Source organism: Hypomesus transpacificus, unplaced genomic scaffold (assembly GCF_021917145.1).
Source record: "Hypomesus transpacificus isolate Combined female unplaced genomic scaffold, fHypTra1 scaffold_84, whole genome shotgun sequence".
Lineage (NCBI taxonomy): Eukaryota > Metazoa > Chordata > Actinopteri > Osmeriformes > Osmeridae > Hypomesus > Hypomesus transpacificus.
Genome location: NW_025814038.1, coordinates 585,276 through 607,057, shown reverse-complemented (window position 1 = coordinate 607,057; position 21,782 = coordinate 585,276). Strand labels below are relative to the sequence as shown.

The window sequence follows — 21,782 nt, the reverse complement described above, 5'->3', positions numbered from 1 at the left end:
ACTCCGCCTCCCAGATAACACACGCATCCATCTCTACCTTTGACAGTTTGAAACACGAGGTGGTTTTGATTTCTCGCTCACCCCCCCCCCCTTGCTTGAGTTTTCAACCTCTTTCCGTCTGTCTTGGTTCCCCCCCAGCTCCCTCAGTCGGCGTTTGTGACCCTGGCCAGCAGTGCCACCTTCCCCGCGCCCACATCCATCCAGAGCCAAGCCAGGCTTCCTGTTAACGGGTAAGCAATAGCGATGACGCCCATTCAGTTTAAGCCTGCAGCACAGTCCAAACCACGCCCATTACTTGCCAGGAATAGAGGCGACAATGAGAGATTTTTTTTTTCTCCCTCAGAATGAATGTTGGTTGTTGGTGTTTTCTGTGGATGTTTTCCTGTTTTATGGATGTGTATTCTTCTGTGGAAGAATGCCTGGGGAAGGCCAGACTGTCATTTCTGTGCTTGAAAGAACTCTTGTCTCCTCCCCCTCAGCTTGTCGACGTCAGACGCGGCCTCGAGGCCTCGCAAACCGTGCAACTGCACCAAGTCGCAGTGTCTCAAACTGTGAGTGACCGGCAGCCTATGAAAACAGTCTTTGTTGGCCCGTGATTTGCATCATCCCCTCCGGGGGTCAACTGTCGTTTGTTCTCTTGTCCCCTTCGGCAGATATTGTGACTGTTTCGCCAACGGAGAGTTCTGCAATAACTGCAACTGTACGAACTGCTTCAACAACCTGGAGCACGAGACGGAGAGATTAAAAGCCATTAAGGTGAGCGAGCGCTTTGTCTCAATGTTACAACCCCCTTGGAGGCTGTGCTTGAGGACTGATGATCGATCTGATGATCGGGGTCCGAAGTGAGTTTCAAACGGTTGAGACTGAGGTGGTGTGTTTCCGTAGACGTGTCTGGACCGTAACCCGGAGGCCTTCAAGCCCAAGATCGGGAAGGGGAAGCAGGGGGAGTCGGATCGGCGGCACAGCAAAGGCTGCAACTGCAAGCGATCGGGCTGCCTGAAGAACTACTGCGAGTGTTACGAGGTGGGTTGTCCTCTTTCTCTCTCTCCTCTCTCTGTCTCTCTCCTCTCTCTCTCCTCTCTCTCTCTCTCTCTCTCTCTCTGTCTCTCTCCTCTCTCTCTCTCTCTCTCTCTCTCTCTGTCTCTCTCCTCTCTCTTTCTCTCTCTCTCTCCCCCTCTCTCTCTTTCTCTCCCTCTCTCTCCTTTCTCTCTCTCTCGCTCTCTCCTTTCTCACTCTCTCCTTTCACCTTAACAACCAACCTTTTCCAGGTGCTCTCGAGTCATAACCTTTCTTCTTCTTTTCCCGACACGTTTCCCCTCCCAGGCTAAGATCATGTGCTCGTCCATCTGTAAGTGCGTTGGCTGTAAGAACTTTGAGGAGAGCCCCGAGAGGAAAACCCTGATGCACCTGGCAGACGCGGCAGAGGTCAGAGTTCAGCAGCAGACCGCTGCTAAGACCAAGCTGTCCTCCCAGATCTCCGACCTGCTCACACGGACCGCCCCCACCATGGCCAGCGGAGGAGGGAGGTAAGACCACCATGTGGCCACCAGGTGGCAGAGCGGATAGAAGAAGCCATGTCTCCCTGTAGAATGCAAGAACAGTCGCGTTTTCTCAGACTAGTTTGAGGAGAAGCGTGCTTTCAGACGCTGTGGGGAAACTCACTGGGGTTTTGTCGACTCATCTCTCCGTCTCTCTCTGTCTCTCTTTCTCCCTCCCTCTCCTCTTTCTGTCTCCCTCTCTCCCTCTGTCTCTCCCTCCTCTCTGTCTCTCTCTCTCCCTCTCTCCTTCTGCCCCCCTCTCTCCCTCTCTCCCCCTCCCTCTCTCTCCCTCTTCCCTCTCTCTGTCTCTCTGTCTCTCTCCCTCTCTCGTCAGGTTGCCCTACACGTTCGTGACGAAGGAGGTGGCGGAGGCGACGTGCGAGTGCCTGCTGGAGCAGGCGGAGCAGGCTGAGCAGGAGCACCATCCCCAGGCCCAGGCCGAGAGGATGATCCTGGAGGAGTTTGGACGCTGTCTCATGAGGGTCATTAACTCGGCCGGCAAGGCCAAAACAGACTGCCCCTCCATCCACTGCTAGGCCGGGTGCTACCTGGCGTGCTCTCTCTCTCTCTGTCTCTTTCTCTCTTTCGCCCACTCTCCCTCAGCGAGCCTGGACTGGGGCCGGCAGGGGAGGGAGGGGGGGTAGGAGGGGCGTTCCTGCTCTCTCTCCCCCACTCCTCAGGACCCTGCTGGGGAGGGGGGGGGGGGGGGGGGGGGGGGTTAGGGTACCACGCGGATGGCCTCATCCGCTCTCTCGGGGTTCCGCTGATTCTCACTGCGGCTGGGTGTCGAACCAGAGGTCACAGGTAGACTGACCCCCGGGAGCCTCGCACAGCAACAGGTAGACCTGAGGGATTCCGTCGGAGCACTGTGTGAGTCGGGTGAGGTATCGGCGAGGTGGACGAGGCTGGTCAGCGCAGCGAAGTGGCTGGACTACAGGGGGCTTACTGACCTCTGGGCCACAGCTAGTCTCTCCTGGTCCGTTTTGGATCCACCCTGATGGTCTCTCTGGCTGCAAGAGCGGGCTGGTCAGAGGAAACTTTGACTTCAGTCTTCTGTCAGACGAAGGAGTTTGTTAGAGCAGGTTGTGAAGATCGTCTGCGGTCCGAACCAGAGGAGTTGGGACCTTGTTCCTGGCTCGTCACAGCCTCTGACTGGGATTGTCACTTTCTGTGTCGAATGGGAGGAGAAGGAGGATTTTATGTTTCAATGACTATGTATGGACACTTTTTTTTAAATTTTAATTTTTTTCTCAAAAACATAATTTTGTTTTCTCTTCTCATCAAGGTGTCGCTCTTCACCCTATCATGCTTCCATTTTCTTTGTCTCTCTCTCTCTCTCATCCGATGTTAACTTTTAGTTAAGTGCAGAGGAGGGGAGAAATCCCAGTTCAAGCTGGAGAAGGAGCCAAGAAATCCCATCATGATTTTCCTCCTACAGGAACTATCCTCGACTGTAAACTCAAAGAAACGCTCACTTTAAGACTATTTATTCGTCCAGCCATGTTTTTTCAACACCTGTTCAAAGTCATCACTTTCGCTGCTCCTTCATGCTACACTACAACTGATTTGAATGTTTTGGTTGATCAACTTTCGCTATGTAGCATACAGATTGACTGGGGTTGGTAAGATATGCATTGTTTGGGGGTAGGTGATGGAAGTGTTGGTTTTGGCAGCCATTTCCACAAGGTCTCATGTCGCCTACATCATTTCCTTTTGCAGCAACAACAAACACAACAGAAGCCACTCACGGTCCTTCACAAAGACTTGTATCAAGAATCCTCCTTTGAAGTATTCAGAAGGAAACGTGGATGCTAAAAGTTCTAGGTTCTCCTATTTTAACTTATTTTTGTACATAAATTGAGCTCACACACATCTTTTATCTACTCAACTAAAGAGTTTTTTTTAGTCGCTATGAAATTGCCAATAAATTGATTAACGTATAGTATAGATGAGGAGTCCAACAGAATAGCTTATGGGGTGTCGTAGCCGGCACGCAGTAGCCAGTGGTCTTCGTTCAGCTGAACAAAGGAACTAATCCACCGTTTCATAATGACATGAGTATTGAAACTAGAGTGCCTTCGGTGTCCTGTAGTGTTAACGATTGGATGTGGTAACACCGTGTTTGACCCGGCAACATGATCATGCCGTGCCGCCCCAACCCCCCCACCCCGTCTCACATGTTCAGGCAGGAATCTGTGTGCACGTTTGAACATGGCCTTGATGCGCTGCACCTCACTGTGTTTCCTGACAGGATCTAGGGGAAGTGGATGGATAAAAGAAGCGATGTTTAAGACCGCTGGCAAACCTCCTTTCACGTTTGCATCTGAGTGTTTGGGTTTGTGTGTGTTTGGTTTTAAAAGATGTAATTTGGTGTAAAAGTTGAATTTCTTACAAAATACTTTTGCCTTATGTTCCCACTCTGCTCAGGGCATTGAACGTCTGTTTCCTCTCATCAGTGTCCCTGTTGTCCTTGTACACAGTGCCACGCCCGGATATGTCCCTGATATCAACACCTTGAAGGAAATTAAACTACCCTATGCACTGAAGATACCTTGTCTAGAATGTCCGAAGATATAAATTTGACATTTTCCAATATTCACATTAAACCCCATTTGTAGGTTAAAAAGGGCTTCCTTAAGTTAAGCACAATTCGTGTAGAGGGCTCACTGTCAATTTCGAGTCCAAATATTTGATCTAGTTCTCCCTGGGAGTAATGCACGAACGCAAAACAAATTATAGTACCTAGTACCAAATTATAGAGACTTTTGCTCAGTTCTTGAATACAGATGTTCGCTTTAAATTCAAACTTAGAAACGTTTTGTACCAACCTTCTAGCAGGTTCACGAGTTATCAGTAATTCCTTTTAAATGATTTGCAATAGCAGCGTTTTGAACCTAATTTGTACCACTGCTACCTGCTCGTAAGACGTGGAAAGGCTGTGCAGTGTTCGTTTTGTTGGACTATGTTACGTGACCGTTGCCTGTAACTTTAGGTTAACTCAAACTTTTTGTTTTGTTCGTTTTTTTTCTTTAAAAAACTGAAGTCTATTAACCTCTTCATGACCGGTATCGTCTAATTTATGTCACATCTATCATCATCACTATAACACAGTAAATATCTCACAGCATTTATGTACTTTTTAATTATTTTCAATTGTAAAATGTATATTAAGTCAAATGTAAGATGTTGTCATTGTAAATTGTAAGCATACCATGAAACAAATTAAATTTATACAGTTCGGTATTTGTATACTGTACATTTTCTTAATTTCATTCATTTCTCAATTATTATTATTTTGCATATTAACAAACATAACATCAAGAGAAAATATTACACAATCAACATTGCATGACTTCCATGTCAAGTACAAATGGTTTTATTATTCAAACAATAAGAAACAGACACTATGCGAGCAAAACAGCAGAGCCTGTTTAAGGTTTAGACATCCTCTGAAAACAGGCTCTGGAGCAACTAACTCATCCTAACATCACATTACGTATTTCCTGTGGTGATTACCCACATTGCCCTGCGGCAAATAAGGACTTCAGTCAGCAATCTCGGCATCGTCCATGTGGCTTCTGTAGTGTAGTTCGGCGATTGTATTATATTTCATTGACCAGCTAGCGCGCAATAAGATGAGACACAAGAATCAAGATGTGAACTTGACATGAAAATGTCATCCAAGATGCTTCCAGAATATTTCACACAAAGCTGAATTATCCAGCCTCCATGGCTAGCCTGGTGGAAACCAGGCCGCCAGCTCCTGCTGGTGGGCTAGCTAGCTAGAGTGGTAAGTCTTCAGTAAATGGCCGTAGAATTGACTTCTAACGTCATTCACTGTACTGAAAAAGTAGACTGGAGTAAAACAAATTAAGTGTCTTATGATTCAAAATCTTTTTGCTGTTCACATAATGATCAACAGTGATTACTATTTTATGATATGAGGACACTTGCCAAGTCGAAGTACGACACCAGTTTACTAGCACGTGGTGAAATGATGAAGGTCCTAGTATTAACAGTATAATTTAATATTTTACAGGCCCTGCAATGTTTCAGCGGGATTGTTGCGGACGCCACATCGTTAAGTAAGAATCGGTAAGAGTCCTGATGGTTATTATATAATATTAGAGTTGTGTCGCCCAATGATTAAAATCTTATTGCTGTTCACATCATGAAAAATTGTGATTACCATTTTGTATATGAGGACGCTTAGTGGAATTAAGACGAGTCCACATATGAAGTTTAAGTACATAACTTTAATTTCCAACTCCAGATGATGCCGTGATTCTGAAATATTGCCACGTTTGTGACCAAATGGATGAGGTAAGTCATTTAGTATCGTCTGGGTGAATAATGACCAGTTGTCCGGTGATTTTAAAATCTTTTTGCTGTTCACATCATGAACTCTTATGATTATTTTGTTGTATTATTATGAGGACATATACAAATCAAGTGCAAAACCAGGACACGAATCCTAGCATTGGTGCACACCAACAGCACTATATTGTTGCATGGGAAGTTTTCCGTTTTGGAAAATACCTTGAGGATAACTGTCTTAACTTGTTTTTGCAGGTAGAAGATGTGCACCTGCCACCATATAGTTCTGTCTAAGTTATGTCCAAGGTATGTAGACATTACTTTCAAATGTGGAAGGTAATTGGATTTATTCAAAGTGGAAGTTGACTGTCCCAATGATTAGATCAATCACTACCCATCTGACCTATTCACATGTTTGGGAAAGATTAATTTGTTCATAAATGAGGGTGCAGTCTACCTTACATTTCGGTAACATAACCCATGTTTGTAAAAAAAAAAAAAATTGACATTCTTCTTCATGTCCCTAACAGATAAATGAAAGTGGGATGTCCAACTAGACCTGAGGTGCCAGAAACCTGTTCTCCTATTGACCTCTTCGTGACAATAAAAACATGTTTTTTTTTTAAGTTCTTGTGTCGTTGCTTTCATGTTTGTGCATAACCACGTGTGGCAAGGTCTGCAAAGCCCTGACCACATGACGTTTTGGTATATTTATATACTTTAGCATTTTAATGATACTTTGTAGGGAATGTAGGTGCAACTACTTTAATGTTGTGCTATTACTTAAGGAGCGGAGTTGAGTTAACCCCGAGTGTAATGTGCAATATCAAAACACGGGAAATCTGACTACGTTCTAATATCCATCTTTGTCTTTACTACCTCCATAACCATTTAAAGAATGCAATGTCACGCTAGATTCAATGGTTGAATCTACCGTACATGAAGAATGTTTACTGGTACAAAATGTTCAGGCCCACGTCCACCGGAAAGGGTTTGCTTACTACTTTGGAGGAGGGGACTATTATGCCACGTTGATGGAGGGCAGTGTGGGGACGTGGAATTGTATCCAGTTTACAGCCGGCAGCGGTCCTCTTCGTTTGGTGACATTTAAATAATCACAAAGGGACTCCAGCGAAGAAAAGTTGCATGTCATTTGTTTTTATGTGTGTGTTTACGTTGTAAGAAGGAACAGACTTGGGAAAGTAAGTGAATCCGAAGCCAAGTATGAGCAAATAACCGTTTGTTTTTTCTATGAAGCTGTGTAGCTAGCTTAGCTATTTGACTTATGGCTGCATATCGCTCATTGAAGGAAATTGCAGCTGCAATACATTACATTGCTAAATACTGTACATTTTGTACATTAATTTGTCATTGCCGCTTTGTCATTGCTGTCCAAGAATGTCAGAATTTGTAGTTACAGAGGCTATGCTACATAGTAAAGCGTGGCTTATGTAGCTAGCAAACTTAAGTCTCTGGCTTACGTACGTAGCGTACAATTAATAACTACCTAGGTATAGCCCATTGACTAAACTATGTCTTCGTGCTATAGTATCGTATGAGTTGGTAATTAATGTTACTTAAATGAAGAATGACATTTCGCAAAATCGATTCAGGTTGTGGCCTCAATTAAATACACCTTTGCCCCCTATAGACTCTCCCTTCATCTTAGCATGTTAGTTACCTTTAACTACCAGTAGTTTTATAACCCAGTGCGGGCATGTTGTATCTGCAAACACAAACGATATGTGTACTAATGTAATACAGGTTAAAGTCAAGTTAGTAGCATGTTTGACAATAGTCGTTATGATTGGAAAACGTAATGTTCTGTTCATTTAGGATGAAGCTCAAAGAGATCAATCGCACGGCGATCCAGAGCTGGAGTCCTGCACAGCAACATCCAGTGTACTTGGCAGCGGGTATGTAACCTAGGCCTTTTAGACAGGCTCTAGCTAGTTTTTCTAACATTCAACTTCTTTTCTACTCCTCTCACATGAAGAACACACTCATCCACGATGAAGATTGCAACATTCCGTATTCAGTTGTTATTTTGAGTTTTCTACCCGTTTTACAGTGAGCCACCTTTATGCTGGTTGTTTAGGTACTTCAGCCCAACAGCTAGATGCCAGCTTTAGCACCAATGCCTCGTTGGAGATCTTTGAGCTGGACTTGGCCGAGCCCTCTCTGGACATGAAGTCCTGTGGAACCTACTCCTCCTCTCATAGGTAGGCCACCAGGGGAGCATGTTTGTTTTCAAATGTGGCAAGGACAACTCTTAACTTTTAATGACTGAAGATGCGGCTATTGAGAATAATTTTCTTTGGAAAAAGAATGACAGCGTGGGCGCACAGATTTGTAGTTTTTCAAAAGTGTGTAACAAATGTGTAACGAAACCCGCACCCCTGGCTACTACACACACACACACATCCAGCCTAGCAGATAATCATCACACAGTTAATCAACATACACACTTCCTGGATCTGCACTGCTCTCACATCTTTGTTTTTTTTACCCAGATATCACAAACTGGTGTGGGGTCCCCATGGGATGGAAGGGAGTCACCCATCTGGAGTCCTGATCGCAGGGGGAGAAAATGGGGACGTGATCCTGTACGACCCTGCCAAGATCGTAGCTGGGGACAGCGATGTGATCATCACCCAGAGTAACAAGCACACGGGCCCCGTGAGAGCCTTGGACGTCAACTCCTTTCAGGTGTGCTCAGTTCCTTCCAGACCACAGACAGACATCGGGCCTATGTTGACCTGGTCTTACTGATATTTTACAAGTGCTACCGCTAACCAAGGCTCTCTTTCTTCTGTCAAACAGACAAACCTGGTTGCCTCAGGTGGGAATGAATCGGAAATTTACATCTGGGACCTGAATAACTTTGGATCTCCGATGACTCCGGGACCTAAAACTCAGGTAACAGACATTCTCCAAATCTCTTGTTACTTTATCCATCATTTTTTTGTGTGTGTGTACGTATATTCTCCAGGAGGGTCCGCTATTGCCCACCCTGTGCGATTGTTTGACCGTTGGTGTGTGGTCGGTGTGTGTTTGAACAGCCCCTGGAGGACATCAGCTGTGTGGCGTGGAACCGACAGGTGCAACACATCCTGGCCTCCGCCAGCCCCAGCGGACGAGCCTCCGTCTGGGACCTCCGCAAGAACGACCTCATCATCAAAGTTAGCGACCATAGCAACAGGGTAAGTGTGAGGGGGGGGGCGTCTGCCGTTTCGTTTCCTTCGCTTCCTGGTCTCGTCCGTGTGTCCTTGTGGGAGGATGGATCTTTTAGGGGGGAATCACCTTGGGTGGTTCTGACCCCGTGTGCGTGAGTGGCGTTTGAGCGTGGCGTTTGAGCGTGCGCTTGCATTCCCCAGATGCATTGCTCCGGGTTGGCCTGGAACCCGGAAGTGGCCACGCAGCTAGTGCTGGCGTCAGAGGACGACCGCATGCCTGTCATTCAGATGTGGGACTTGCGTTTCGCCACCTCTCCTTTCAAGATCCTGGAGAACCACACGAGGTAAACCTGAGCATAGTTTATTCCTACCAGAAAGGTGTCCGTAGCGTGTAACCTAGCGTGAGTTGTTGTGTGATCTTTGTAATATGGCGGTACTTAGGAAGTGTTGGCGTCTGTCCATTTGTATAGGGGTGTCCTTGCTATTGCCTGGAGTTTGGCTGACCCTGAACTGCTTCTGAGTTGTGGAAAGGACAACAGGATTCTGTGCTGGAACCCCAACACTGCTGAGGTGAGATTCAAAACTCTTAACCCTCCTCTTCTCAACCTCACAAACCCGTTGAAATCAAGAGCTTTGTAGGAGAGGTCCTGCTTCACCGCAAGTATGCCCTCACTTCTCTGACGCATCGGGGACCTTCTTGGTGGTGTTTCCACAGGTTCTGTACGAGCTGCCCACCAGCACCCAGTGGTGCTTCGACATCCAGTGGTGTCCCAGGAACCCTGCGGTGCTCTCGGCCGCAGCTTTTGACGGACACATCGGCATTTACTCCATCATGGGGGGCAGCAGCCAGGCCCATACCCAGAGGCAGGCAGACCAGGTGGGTGGTGGAGCAGTTGTGGAAGGAAAAAAAAGACATTCAAATCCAGACGGATAAATCTGGTTAACATTTTGTTGTGTTTTCCAGGCGTTTAGAGGTTTTTGCTTGTCTTAAGGTTGACTGGGCACTGGGTCTCTTTTTTCCAGATCACTTCCTCGTTTGGGAACATGGATCCGTTTGGGACGGGCCAGACATTGCCCCCTCTTCAGATGCCCCAGACCCCCGCTGCCCCTGTCACAATCACCCCCCTGAAGAAGCCCCCGAAATGGATCCGTAGGCCTGTTGGTGCCTCCTTCGCTGTGAGTTCTGAGTTCTATTTGTTTACCTTTTTCACTCATGCCAACACTGCCTGATGAACAAACTCTCCCACAACACCTGCTTCAAGCTGACAGTATCATCTCACTGTGGTCGCTTGTGTCTTGTGTAGTTTGGTGGGAAGCTGGTGTCTTTGGAGAACCTGAAGCTAAACCCACAGCAACCACAGCAGACCACAGCACACTTGGTTCACGTCAGCCAGGTCGTCACAGAGACGGCCTTCTTAAAGAGGTCAGGCCAGCTACAGATGACTCTCAGCTCCGGGAACTTTGTCGATTTTTGTGAGGCGAAGATCGCAGCAGCCCAGAACGAGTTTGAGAGAACAATCTGGTCTTTCCTAAAGGTGGGAGTTGTAAATCATAAAGTGACTTTGTATGTGAATTGTGGCACGATGGCTTATTGTAGAAAGCGGAGAATAACGTAAAACGTTTTGTGTTCCCAGGTGAACTTTGAGGATGATGCTCGGGGTAAATACTTGGAGCTTCTAGGCTACAAGAAGGAAGAACTAGCTTTAAAGGTGAGTATTCACAAACCAGTCCTTAAAAGTAATAGTTATTTCCTCATTTCAGTGAGATTGTCCACAGATTGAATCCAGAGTGACTTGTTGCTACCTGACTTTTTAGGGGGTTTAGAGATTTGCATTAATTGACTTGACAGACCCAGTTACTTGTGCTGTGCTTGTGTGCAGATAGCAGCAGCACTAGAAGAGAAACCTGTTCAGCCAGAGAAGGTAAGGTGTCATAGCTTTGCTCTTAATACACACAGTAACCTCTCTACACAGGGTGGTTACATACTTAAACGATTCCTCTTTAGCCTAAAATGTTTTGTTTTGTCAACGTAGTCTGGTTTATGAAGCCGTGTGCAAAGGGTGTTGCAAAACACAACAATTTGAGGAAGTTAAAGTTGTCTTACAAAATGACTTGTTCCTGACCAGAGGGAACATAATCTGTAAACTAAAGTTTTGTGAAAAATCTCCGTCTGCTTAGTGTCTTGGGTGATTTTTGCATTTCCTTTTGCTCATCAATGATTTATTTGCTGGACATAAATCTGGAAAAAATACTTCTCTCACTGCTTGAATCGATAAAGGAACCTGTCACAAACACTGTAAGAATAACAATATCCTCCTGAGGATACGATCTGAAGAACTAGTTACACAGTTTTTATATACATCTAAAAAAGCACATATCAACACACAGACAAAAATGTAAGAGAAGTGTTTTTTTACCAAAGATTACTTTGACGAAATTCAACATTTTGGTTGGAATTAAGCCTAATCTTTTTACAATCTCTTCTATTACTTGAGTGATTGTATCTCCGTGATTATGATTTAATGTAAACCCAAGGCCTTTTCTGTGCTGAATGCTCTGTGAATCCGGCCTCCTCCCTCCCTCTTTCCTGCTGTTCAAACCTGCTGAAGCCTCCCTCTGCTGCTGCTGCTGTTACTGGACTCAGTCCTGATCCTGGGCTCAACGCTGTTCCCCAAGTCAACCTCCACCCTCCTGTCCTACAATCTGTTGAACTTCCCTCCCAACCTCCTGCACCAGAACTTGTAGTTGAAGTTCCATCCCAACCTCCTGCACCAGAACCTGTCATTGAATTTGCCTCCCAACCTCCTGCACCAGAACCTGTTGTTGAATTTGCCTCCCAACCTCCTGCACCAGAACCTGTCGTTGAATTTGCCTCCCAACCTCCTGCACCAGAACCTGTTGTTGAATTTGCCTCCCAACCTCCTGCACCAGAACCTGTTGTTGAATTTGCCTCCCAACCTCCTGCACCAGAACCTGTTGTCAAATTTCCCTCTGAATTTCTGATTGAGCCTGGTTTCCAGCTTGATTCAAATTATGACCTCCTCCTCGCTAGTGACCTCACTGCTCCTGTGCTTGCCCCTCATTCTGCTCCTCTCCTGGACCTCAGCATTGACCCTGCGCTAGCGCCCGCTGCCCTTCTCCAAATCCAGCCTGACCCTAGCCTCTCTACCCCCAGTCTCTGTGCCTCTGCTGAGCTGCTGTCTGTCACCGGGTTTGATCTTGAACCTCCTGTGAATCTGCAGCCACTTTCTCAGTTTGACCACATTGACCTGCAGCAGCCTGCTTCTGTATTCGATCAGTTTGGCGTGACGCCTCAAGTTGACTTGCTACAGCCTGTGCCTCAGTTGGACCTCACTAATTCAGTCAACTTACAGCCAGTTCCCGACTTCGACCCTGCGTCCTCCCTCGGTCTACAGCTATTGCCTGATTTTGATCCCACACCATCACTTAACCTGCAACCAGTAGCCGAGTTGGACCCGGCTCCCCCGATCAGCCTGCCACCTTTAGTGGACTCCGGCCTCAACCTCTCAGCTGACCTCCCCCCCGAGGCAGCGTTCGACCTCATTGCTGCAGCAAACCTGCAGCCAGCGGTGGAACCGGAAGAGACCCCGGCCCCAGAGGCTGAGGTTCCGGCAGGGTTGTTGGAGCCAGAAGTGGATCCGGAAGGAGAGACCCCCGAGGCGAGTGACGGGGAGGTCCAGACTGAGCCCAGTGCTGTGGAGCCCCTCCATGTGGAGGAGGAGATCCCTCTGGAGGAGGTACCTCCCCCTGACCCCCCGCAGTCCACTCCCAGAGAGTTTACCATCTGAAACATGCGATACGATACTTGATACGAAAAAAAAAAGATACGATATGATAATGATACGATATGCTACGATACGATATGCTACGATACGATATATGATCAAATATTTATATGATAACAATTTTTTTTATTGGAATCATGGTGGCTTTTTTTAGTACGCTTTTTACTTAACTCTAACTATCTGCATTACACATTGTCTTTCTTAGTTATTGCTTTGATTATATTTTCGTCATTAACATCTTTCTCTCTGGGGTTGACTTGAACCTATCTGTTGCTGTTGTTTTGTTTTGTATAGGCTACAAATGGTTTGTGAAATGTTGGGTTGTAAAATTATCAATATTTGAATTGTTATTACATATATCTATGGTAAGATAAGGCTTAATAAGTGCTGGGTCCCAGTAATCTGATTGGGCGAGGAGAAATGATGCCTTTCCCCCAGAAGTGACCGTTTCTCTGGTCGCTCAGGAGGTGACGGCACCAGTGGAGGCAGCACCAGTGGAGGCAGCACCAGTGGAGGCAGAGAGCAGCCCAGCAGAGGAGACTGTGGAAGAAATCACAGGCCCTGGCTCAGTAGAGGCAGGCATCAACCTCAGAGTCAGTCAAGGTAAACATGATTTATTTTTCTCTTGTTGAAATGTATTTTGCTGAAATATCAGACGAAAACGCCATGAAGCGTACCGCCTGGTCGTACGGAAACAGGGGGTCAGGGAATCGAGCTGTTAATCAGAAGGTTGCCGGTTCGATTACCGACCGTGCCAAATGACGTTGTGTCCTTGGGCAAGGCAAGTCATACTACTTGCCTCGGGGGAATGTCCCTGTACTTACTGTAAATCGCTCTGAATAAGAGTGTCTGATAAATGTAAATGTACAAACTTGCCTGTTCTTTGCCACATAAAACCGATCAACAACAGTGGATGACGGTGCAGTTTTTTTTCTATTTGCAGATGTAGATGGACTGATCACCCAAGCTTTGCTGACCGGCGACTTTGAGGGGGCGGTGGAACTCTGTCTCCACGACAACCGCATGGCCGACAGCATCATACTTGCCATCGCTGGAGGGGCGGAGCTCCTGGAGAAGACGCAGAAAAAGTACTTCACCAAGACCCACAGCAAGATCACCAAGGTAACGCCTTGTACACGGCCGAAACACTACAGCCGTCTGTGTAACGACTAGTAACGATACCTAAAGTATTAACCACAGTGTTAGTGTAACTGTATTTTATACAGTATGTATTATACATCTTGATGGTGAATAGAAATGGTTGATGGTTTAGAAATGTTGTTGTTGCTGTGTATTTTAGATTCTTCTTCTTCTTACTATGTATATTGATTATTGATTGACCTATCATCTCTTGCAGCTGATCAGCGCCGTGGTGACGAAGGACTGGCGTGACGTGCTGCAGACCTGCGACCTGCAGAGCTGGAAAGAAGCTCTGGCTGCAGTCATGACCTACGCTCAGCCCGACGAGTTCTCCTCCCTCTGTGGTTAGAATCAGCTCTCGGGTCTCTTTGACTATTTTCTAGCGCAGGAACAAGTCTCTAAAGCCACGTTCCTCTGTAACTTCGTCTGTCATGGTTGAGGGTGGTGATGGTGGTGATGAAGGTGATGGTGGTGATGAAGGTGCTGTTCTCCTCAGGTATGATGGGCTCCAGGTTGGAGGCAGCAGAGGAGGACCAGCTGCAGGCTCAGGCCTGCCTGTGTTACATCTGCGCCGGTAACCTGGAGAAGCTGGTCTCCTGCTGGACTAAAGCTCAGGATGGCCAATGCCCGCTCTCCCTCCAGGTGTGTGTGTATGTGTGTGTGTGCTGGATTATGTCAACTAGTGTTCCTGTGTATTTCGAGTCTGGCTAAGTTTGTGTTTGCGTGTGTGTGTGTGTGTGTGTGTGTGTGTGTGCTGGATTATGTCAACTAGTGTTCCTGTGTATTTTGAGTCTGGCTAAGTTTATGTGTGTGTGTGTGTCAGGACCTGGTGGAGAAGGTGGTGGTGCTGCGCCAGGCGGTGGAGCGAAGCCAGGGTTCTGGTTCCTCGGTGGTGGGCGCTCTGCTGGCTGAGAAGATGAGTCAGTACTCCAGCCTCCTGGCCTCCCAGGGCAGCCTGGACACAGCCCTGGCCTACCTACCCGACAACACCAACCAGGTAAACAAACCGACTGACCCTGCAGCTCACCACGGCGTCGACACTATGTCAGCACAGGTAGCCCCTGGGGTTACCTAGGAAACCTGCTGGACCTGACCACGCCTCCTCTTTACCTCCGTCTGCTGGGTTCTGAGCACCTCTTGAGGGTACATGCTCTGTTTGTCGTCCGTCAGGCCGCCGTGCAGCAGCTTCGCGAACGCCTCAGTCGGGCCCTCGGCCAGCAGGCTACTGCTCCTCCAGCCCCGGCCCCAGCCCCGGCCCCGGCACAGCCCCCTGCTCCCCAGCAGACAGAAGCCCATCCCAGGCAGACCTACAACCCTGGGCAGCCCCAGGTGCCCCAGCCCGCTCCAGCCCCAGTGCCCAGCGCTGGCCCCACCCAGTCTCAGTATTACCAGCCGGTAGGTTCCTACTTCACCACACACGGCAAAACACCAAACACTGCTTCTTAACGGAACTTTGCATTCCTCAGGGATATTGATTATGGGTTTTTGTTCCGGATCGGGTGGGGACACGACTCACTTCGAAGGAAGTGTGCTTTCTCGTTTAGAATATATATCGTGAATTTGAAGGTATTTCCTTAAAAAAAAAAAAAAAACGTTTTGACCACGTTTGTGTCTCCCTGGGTTGTCTTCAGTAGGGATGTTCTGTTTTCTCATGGAGATGCTCTCGATCTGTGTTCCTCTCCCACCTCATTGGGCCTCTGGCGTCTTCCATTCCGGCCGTGACAGCTGATTGGCTGTGTGGGAGGGTCCCTATTGGTTGTTTCTCACCTGCTGAGTGGCCGTCATTGGTGTGTGTGTGTGTGGTCTCTGTGTGATCCAGGCGAGGTCTGCGACTACTGTCACCTCCTGGAGTAACCAAACCCCCACAGGCTTCCCCAGTGCCCCTCCTCCTCCTCAACTAGCCCATGCCTCAGACCAGAAGGTACACTGACCACACCCCCTTCGCCACGGCTCTGACCAGCTTCTATATACAAACCCACACACATGCACCCCCCCCCCCCCCCCTCCACGGAACTCACTGCTACCTATACTCCCCCTGGTCTGCCCTACCCCTCACCCTTCACCCTTCAGCCAGCCCCCCCCCAGACCCTCCTGCATGGCTGTAGACGAGCCCAGGTGTCCCACATGTGACACGTATACTTGCAGATGTTACCCCCCCTCCCCTCCTGTCCCTTAGCTGTTCTGCATGCCCGTTACACCCTTGTTTCATGCGTAGACCCCAGAGCCAGCACATGTTGTGGACACAGCCAGGAGTCTAAAGCTGTTCCAGGAGGGGACGCCCTCGTCGGAGAGACAACTATTTTCTGACACGCAGCAGAAGAATGCCTCCTAGATGATAACATTGGCACGCCGCCCTCGCTAACCCAGTCCACCCTGTGTTTCCCCCGAGTTTGGAGGGGAAGGGGGGGGCGGGAGGGGGTGGGAGGTGGGGAGGGAGGGGGGCGGGAGGGGGAGGGAGGGGGGCGGGAGGGGGAGGGAGGGGGGCGGGAGGGGATCCAAACCGGAGCCCCATCTCCGGGGACGTCCGTCCCGTCAGTCTGAGAGCTGAGTCGTCTTCCTGTGTGTCTGCAGGTGGAGGCCGGCCAGCCCAGGTTTGGGATGCAGGCCCCGGGAACAGCAGCTCCACCCCAGGCCTCTGCCGCCCCTCCATCCTACATGTACTCCCAGCAGTACCAGCGTAAGTGTCTCCATGCACCCCCGTCACAGGTCAGCAGAGTCCTGGTTTCGGAGAGAGCCAGGTTTTCTGCTTGCTCTCTTAAAGGGCATTTTTGACTGTGTGGTCCTCGTTTGCAAGAATTTGCAGAATTAAATCCCAGTAGGAAACGTCACACGCATTTCTACTGCCACCTGGAGGTTTGGAGTGAAAGGACAAAGTTTCCAGACTTTGAAATGCCCTTTGATAAACCACATTCTCTCCTCTTTTAATTTCCCAAATTAAACCACCAAGCATTGTCATGCAGAGAATGCTGGTTTTCCTGACGACATCCTCTACCTTTATTTCTTCAGTCTTTCCTGTGAGGCTTCCAACCCCAAAACATCAAACTCACTGTCAGAAGTTTCAAGAAACTGAGATTAGAATGTTGATCTCATCTGCATGATGTATTATCCTGAAACACTGTTTGCCTGATGTTCCTACGACTTTACATTCAGATTAATCGCATGTATCGATCTGTATCGAAGAAAATGACTTTTACGTTAAACTAAACTTGTCAACATGCATGTTTAAAATCACTGTCAACTGTATTGGCTGTGCCCCATCTGTTTCTAACAGCATCTGTTCTCTCTTGTCTCTCTGGTAAACCCCAGCCTACCACCAGGTCAACCAGTTCCAACCTGGAGCTGGTGCACCAACTATCTATCAGCCTCTCCAATACTCTGCTGCCCCTCTTCCCCCTGCCTCCTCCTGCTGCCCCCCTGCCCCCGCTCCAGGCTTCCGGGCTCAGTACATGCAGCCCGGCCCCCCTCCGCCCGGCCCCCCTCCTCCGCGCTACCCCGGCCCCCCCGCGGGCCAGCCCCCCTCTCCTCACCCTCTCTCTCCCACGGCTTCTTCCGCCTTCTCTCCTCTGTCCTCCTCCTCCGGCGCTTCTTTCCAACATGGCGGGCCTGGATCGCCCTCCTCCTACATGCCTCCTCCGCCACCGACAGGATCCTCAGGTACACTGCCTGAGCCCGCCCCCGACCAGATCCCGGCCTCTCAGAGAACAGGTCTGCACTGGCTCCGCCCAGCCGCCGACCGTCTGTCATCTTGATTGACGTAGTCAAGGGGGCTCCCTAGTTACACACACAAACACAACTTGTGCTTTTGATGAATATCTCAAAAACAAACTGTGGAAGACTTTATGGCTTGTAGGTGCTGTGGAACGGTGTAGCATGGCCAGGGTGAGGGATATTTCAGGGGAGGCGGGCGGACACCTGCTGACGGTGCATAACGTAGCGAAGCTAGGGCGGGCCAGTGGCATTTAACAGCTGCTGTTGTCGCTAGCTTTCCCCTCGCCTTCCTTTCAATGGACTTGGAACAGCTGAGCTAGCATATCTCAGCTGCCGCCTGGAACGAGCCTGGTTAGCCATTAACGTGCCCCACTGTGGCCTTGAACACATCCAGGTGTTAGGTGTGCAAAGAGCCCTGGCCATAAGGAGCCTCTAGAGTACTGTTAAGACCGAACATGGTGCTGTTCTTTAACAGAGTGTTGTTTTTTGTGCTAATGTTAAGTATGTGCTTAATAATGTGTGTTCCACAGGGGGACTTAATCCAGACACAGACTGTTTTATGGAAGGTGAATTCAAAGACAGCTTGGCTTTGCTACAGCAGATAATTACTGCTAGACGATTACTGTTTCACCTCACTGTCCTGAGCGCATAATCGATTGGATCCCCAAAAATTTAAGCAAAGTCGAGTACTTGTGAATATTGTAATGATGTGTGTTTCATGTTTGGACTGAGAATGGTTGCTAAAATTGGATTTCCTTTTTTCAACATTAAAACCACATGCCTTGATACATTTATATATAATGATATGGATGTTGACCCAGATTTCAAGGCAGTCGGACTATGCAGTCTTTCTGCTATAGAAGGATGAGGGCTTTGCATGGCGATTTAGGGCAGTCATTACCCTGATGGAAATGGCAGACAGGAATCATGATTATGGTCGGGGTCTAGGCTCAAATGCGAGACAACATAGACATGCGTGTATTTCAAGTGCTTTAATTGAACTTTATGCAGCTTTTTACTATCAGCTGCGTTGAATTTCAAAGACAAATGTGTGCGTTGAATCCATAATGATCATGTAGCCTCTCCTGTCGTCCAAATATACATGAACCTTTGCCCTAATTACTTTTGACCTAATTTACTGATCATCACCAATACCCCTCCTTACGCTCGGTGAGACACACCCCTCCGGCAGGGAGGTTGGAACAGCTCGCGTGCCGGTTCTGGCGTTGTCATGGTGATGACGTTAGAGCCAGTTTGCGGTGCGCTGGCTGAGGTGGGAGACAGATGGGTGATCCGGTCTCCTCTGCTTCTCCACAGGGCCCCAGAACGGCTGGAACGACCCCCCGGCGCTGAGCAGGGTGCCCAAGAAGAAGAAGGTGAGTAGGTCTGCCCAGCCCTCTCAGATGGCTCTGCAGCACCAGCTAACGTTGCCCCTCAGAAGGGAGTTCAAACCACCAGGATTCTAACACCCTAAAGGGTTTCGCTGTGACAGCCCTGTATTCAATACGATCTGATTCGCTTGCGTTACATGCGTTTTTACCAAAAAAAACCTCACCAAGTTCACCAAACATTTTCTCTCAACCTTCCGACCTCCAGGTTCCAGAGAACTACACCCCCCCTGCCCCCATCACAGCCCCCATCATGTCCCCCCTCGGAGGGGACCCCCAGGCCCAGCAGGTCCCCGCCATGCCCCCCCAGCCCGTGGTCCACGGCCAGCCGGGGCTCCAGGCCCCCTACCCAGGCATGCAGCAACAGCAGCCCCTCCCCCACCAACCCATGAACCCCGCCCTGCCCCAGACCAGCGTGGAAGGAGCCCCTGGAGCCCCCATCGGAGACGTCATACAGGTTCACGTCTCCTACGAGCAGAATCGCTCTGTGTTTATTCAGTTCTTGTTACAGTTCTGTGGTCTTCCCGAGGATCTTTCTGTGTTCTCTGACGTCTGTCCTTTCTCTGTGCCTGCTCCTCTCAGCCCCTGCAGTCCATCCCTGCTGAGAAAATCACTAAGAAGCCAATCCCAGATGAACACCTGGTCCTCAAGAGCACGTTTGAGGGCCTCATCCAGAAGTGTTTGGCAGCTGCCAACGACCCTGTGGGTTCTCCTTTTATTTACGGATCAAAGTTGCCATAGCAACGCCAACAGTAGAAGTAGCGTCAACTGTCAACCTTAGCAACACTCAACACCGTTTGTACAGTTGAAAACACTCGAGTTTTGTATTTGCGTTGTATCCTTAGTTATGAAAAAAGGTTTCCTACTGTGAATCGGCACAGTCGGGATGTTCTGTTTGTGGAAAGATTGTTGACGTGTCATCGCCACATCTCTCTGCCCCACAGCAAACCAAGAGGAAACTCGACGATGCCAACAAGCGCTTGGAGGCTCTCTACGACAAGCTGAGAGAGCAGACTGTGAGTCTAACCTTCCCAGTCAGTCACAAGTAGACGGAAACTCCTACCAGGAAATGTTAGCTTTATTAGGAAAATATTCAAATGGTTTCCGGGGGGTCAACCATTCTGACCGTTGATTTCTCCCTCTCTTCAGCTCTCGCCAGCCATTGTAGGTGGACTGCACAACATGGTGAGGAGCATCGAGGCTCGGTCTTACACGGAGGGCCTGGGCATCCACACCCACATCGTTAGCACCAACAACTTCAGTGAGACCTCGGCCTTCATGCCTGTTCTGAAGGTGGTGCTCACACAAGCCAACCGACTGGGGGTCTGAGAAAAAAAGGGGGCTCCCGATCACCTGACCCGGTCTAGAACAGGACCGGAGACCAATCAGACGCTTGAGATGATGTCATAGAGATAACAGGGAAGTATGGAGTTTTTGGAGCCTGTGGATGTAGATGCGGGTGTGATAGCCAGATCTTTGTGTCACTGAGGTTTCCGTGTGGTTACCGATATGTTTCCTTAAGAACGAAGGGATTGATCCAGTAACTGTTTTTGTGTTTTTCCTCCCTCCTCGTGTCAGTATAGCATGGTCAGTCCTCCCTCATCCCAGACACCAGACATCAGTACCACCACAGTAACATAGGACCAACCTCTTGCCAGTCTTATTTTTTATCTTCACACAACACGACTCATCACAATCTTAAGGTCATGTCTTGTTCTTTTTATCAGTTAGATGTAATTTTTTTAATTGTAATCATGCTATTCATACAGAGCAGAGTGCAATGGGGATCGACCTCTTCTCAAGCAAAGAAACTTGTATGAAAAGGAATGCACGCTTCAAATAGCCTTGGAATCATTGTCAAATTGTTCAGTTGGATTAGCATTAAAATCCAGAGAGAGAGTGGCTTGAGTCTGCAATCTGCAATCCAACAGTCCTCACAGTCTCTGTTATGTTTAAACAAGACAAACACTTTTTTTGTTTAAGACCAACAACATGCAATATTTTCAATAAATAGTATTTATTTAAAATGTGCTGCTTCGCTGTTTTAATATGAGTTGCTTTAGGAGAGAAATTTGGTTTTGTTTGCCTTTTTATGGCCATAAATGGCACGTAGACGTCACATTACTTACTGGTCCGAGACGCTTTATGAGTCACGAGCCTTCTGGACAGTGATACTGTACCCCCAAAGCCATCTGCAGACTGGGAACAGGCATGTGCCTGATAGCCTTAATGATATGCATCTCAGAAGAATCTCTAGCATTCTTATCGTTAGCAATTAATTGTCAATTGTCTGGATCAAGCCCTAACATGGACAAACGTCATAGAGTTTTAGAATTTGTACTGTTCTTATAGTTGCTTATGCCAATAACAAAACTTTTCGCTTTTTATACCACCTCTGCCTGTCAGCAGTATGTATTAGGCTTGTGTATACTATATAGGCTACATGTCTTCATGGAGTTAAGGTAATAAATGCTTTGACAAATTCCTCGTCTGTCATGGTGTTTTCTAATCAAATGAATTGCACTCATACAGGGTGTATTGTATGTGTGGCTACATGACAAACATTAGGCAAAGTTATACCTCATGAATCTCACCACAATGTCCAACATGCGTTCGTATAAAAAAATCCGGTCAACAGAAAACTTAATTAGTTCTTTGCATCGTTGAAGTCTGAGATCTCACATCAATAACACATCAACTGTGACTACG

The 21,782-nt window shown here is 48.0% G+C and overlaps 2 protein-coding genes across 8 annotated transcripts in view; both read left to right on the top strand.

Moving 5' to 3' along the window:
- The window catches only part of LOC124466156 (protein lin-54 homolog), a 4,134-nt gene extending 1,911 nt beyond the window's left edge, over positions 1–2,223 (top strand). Inside the window, exons 2-7 of the mRNA XM_047017859.1 lie at positions 101–230; positions 480–551; positions 654–756; positions 886–1,023; positions 1,324–1,526; positions 1,873–2,223. Coding sequence (XP_046873815.1) covers positions 101–230; positions 480–551; positions 654–756; positions 886–1,023; positions 1,324–1,526; positions 1,873–2,074 — 848 coding nt within the window. The 3' untranslated portion in view covers positions 2,075–2,223. The remainder of the gene's footprint in view (positions 1–100; positions 231–479; positions 552–653; positions 757–885; positions 1,024–1,323; positions 1,527–1,872) is intronic.
- A 4,624-nt stretch (positions 2,224–6,847) lies between these two features.
- On the top strand, positions 6,848–21,104 carry sec31a (SEC31 homolog A, COPII coat complex component). 7 transcript variants are annotated; one of them, XM_047017827.1, is made up of 29 exons: positions 6,848–7,057; positions 7,692–7,771; positions 7,954–8,077; positions 8,369–8,564; positions 8,679–8,774; positions 8,918–9,058; positions 9,233–9,375; positions 9,502–9,601; positions 9,747–9,908; positions 10,055–10,207; positions 10,336–10,566; positions 10,666–10,740; positions 10,912–10,953; positions 11,641–12,789; positions 13,302–13,440; positions 13,781–13,959; positions 14,195–14,321; positions 14,474–14,619; positions 14,801–14,974; positions 15,148–15,372; positions 15,797–15,898; positions 16,549–16,654; positions 17,284–17,631; positions 18,216–18,251; positions 19,003–19,061; positions 19,282–19,530; positions 19,656–19,775; positions 20,018–20,089; positions 20,223–21,104. In XM_047017827.1, exons 2-29 carry the CDS (start codon positions 7,693–7,695, stop codon positions 20,400–20,402), a joined length of 4,953 nt encoding a protein of 1,650 aa, XP_046873783.1. In that variant the 5' UTR covers positions 6,848–7,057; position 7,692; the 3' UTR covers positions 20,403–21,104. The 7 variants fall into 7 exon arrangements, with proteins under 7 accessions (XP_046873783.1, XP_046873784.1, XP_046873782.1 ...); XM_047017828.1 differs by lacking the exon at positions 18,216–18,251; XM_047017826.1 differs by lacking the exon at positions 18,216–18,251 and having other exon boundaries at positions 17,284–17,682.
- The last annotated feature ends 678 nt before the right edge of the window (positions 21,105–21,782 follow it).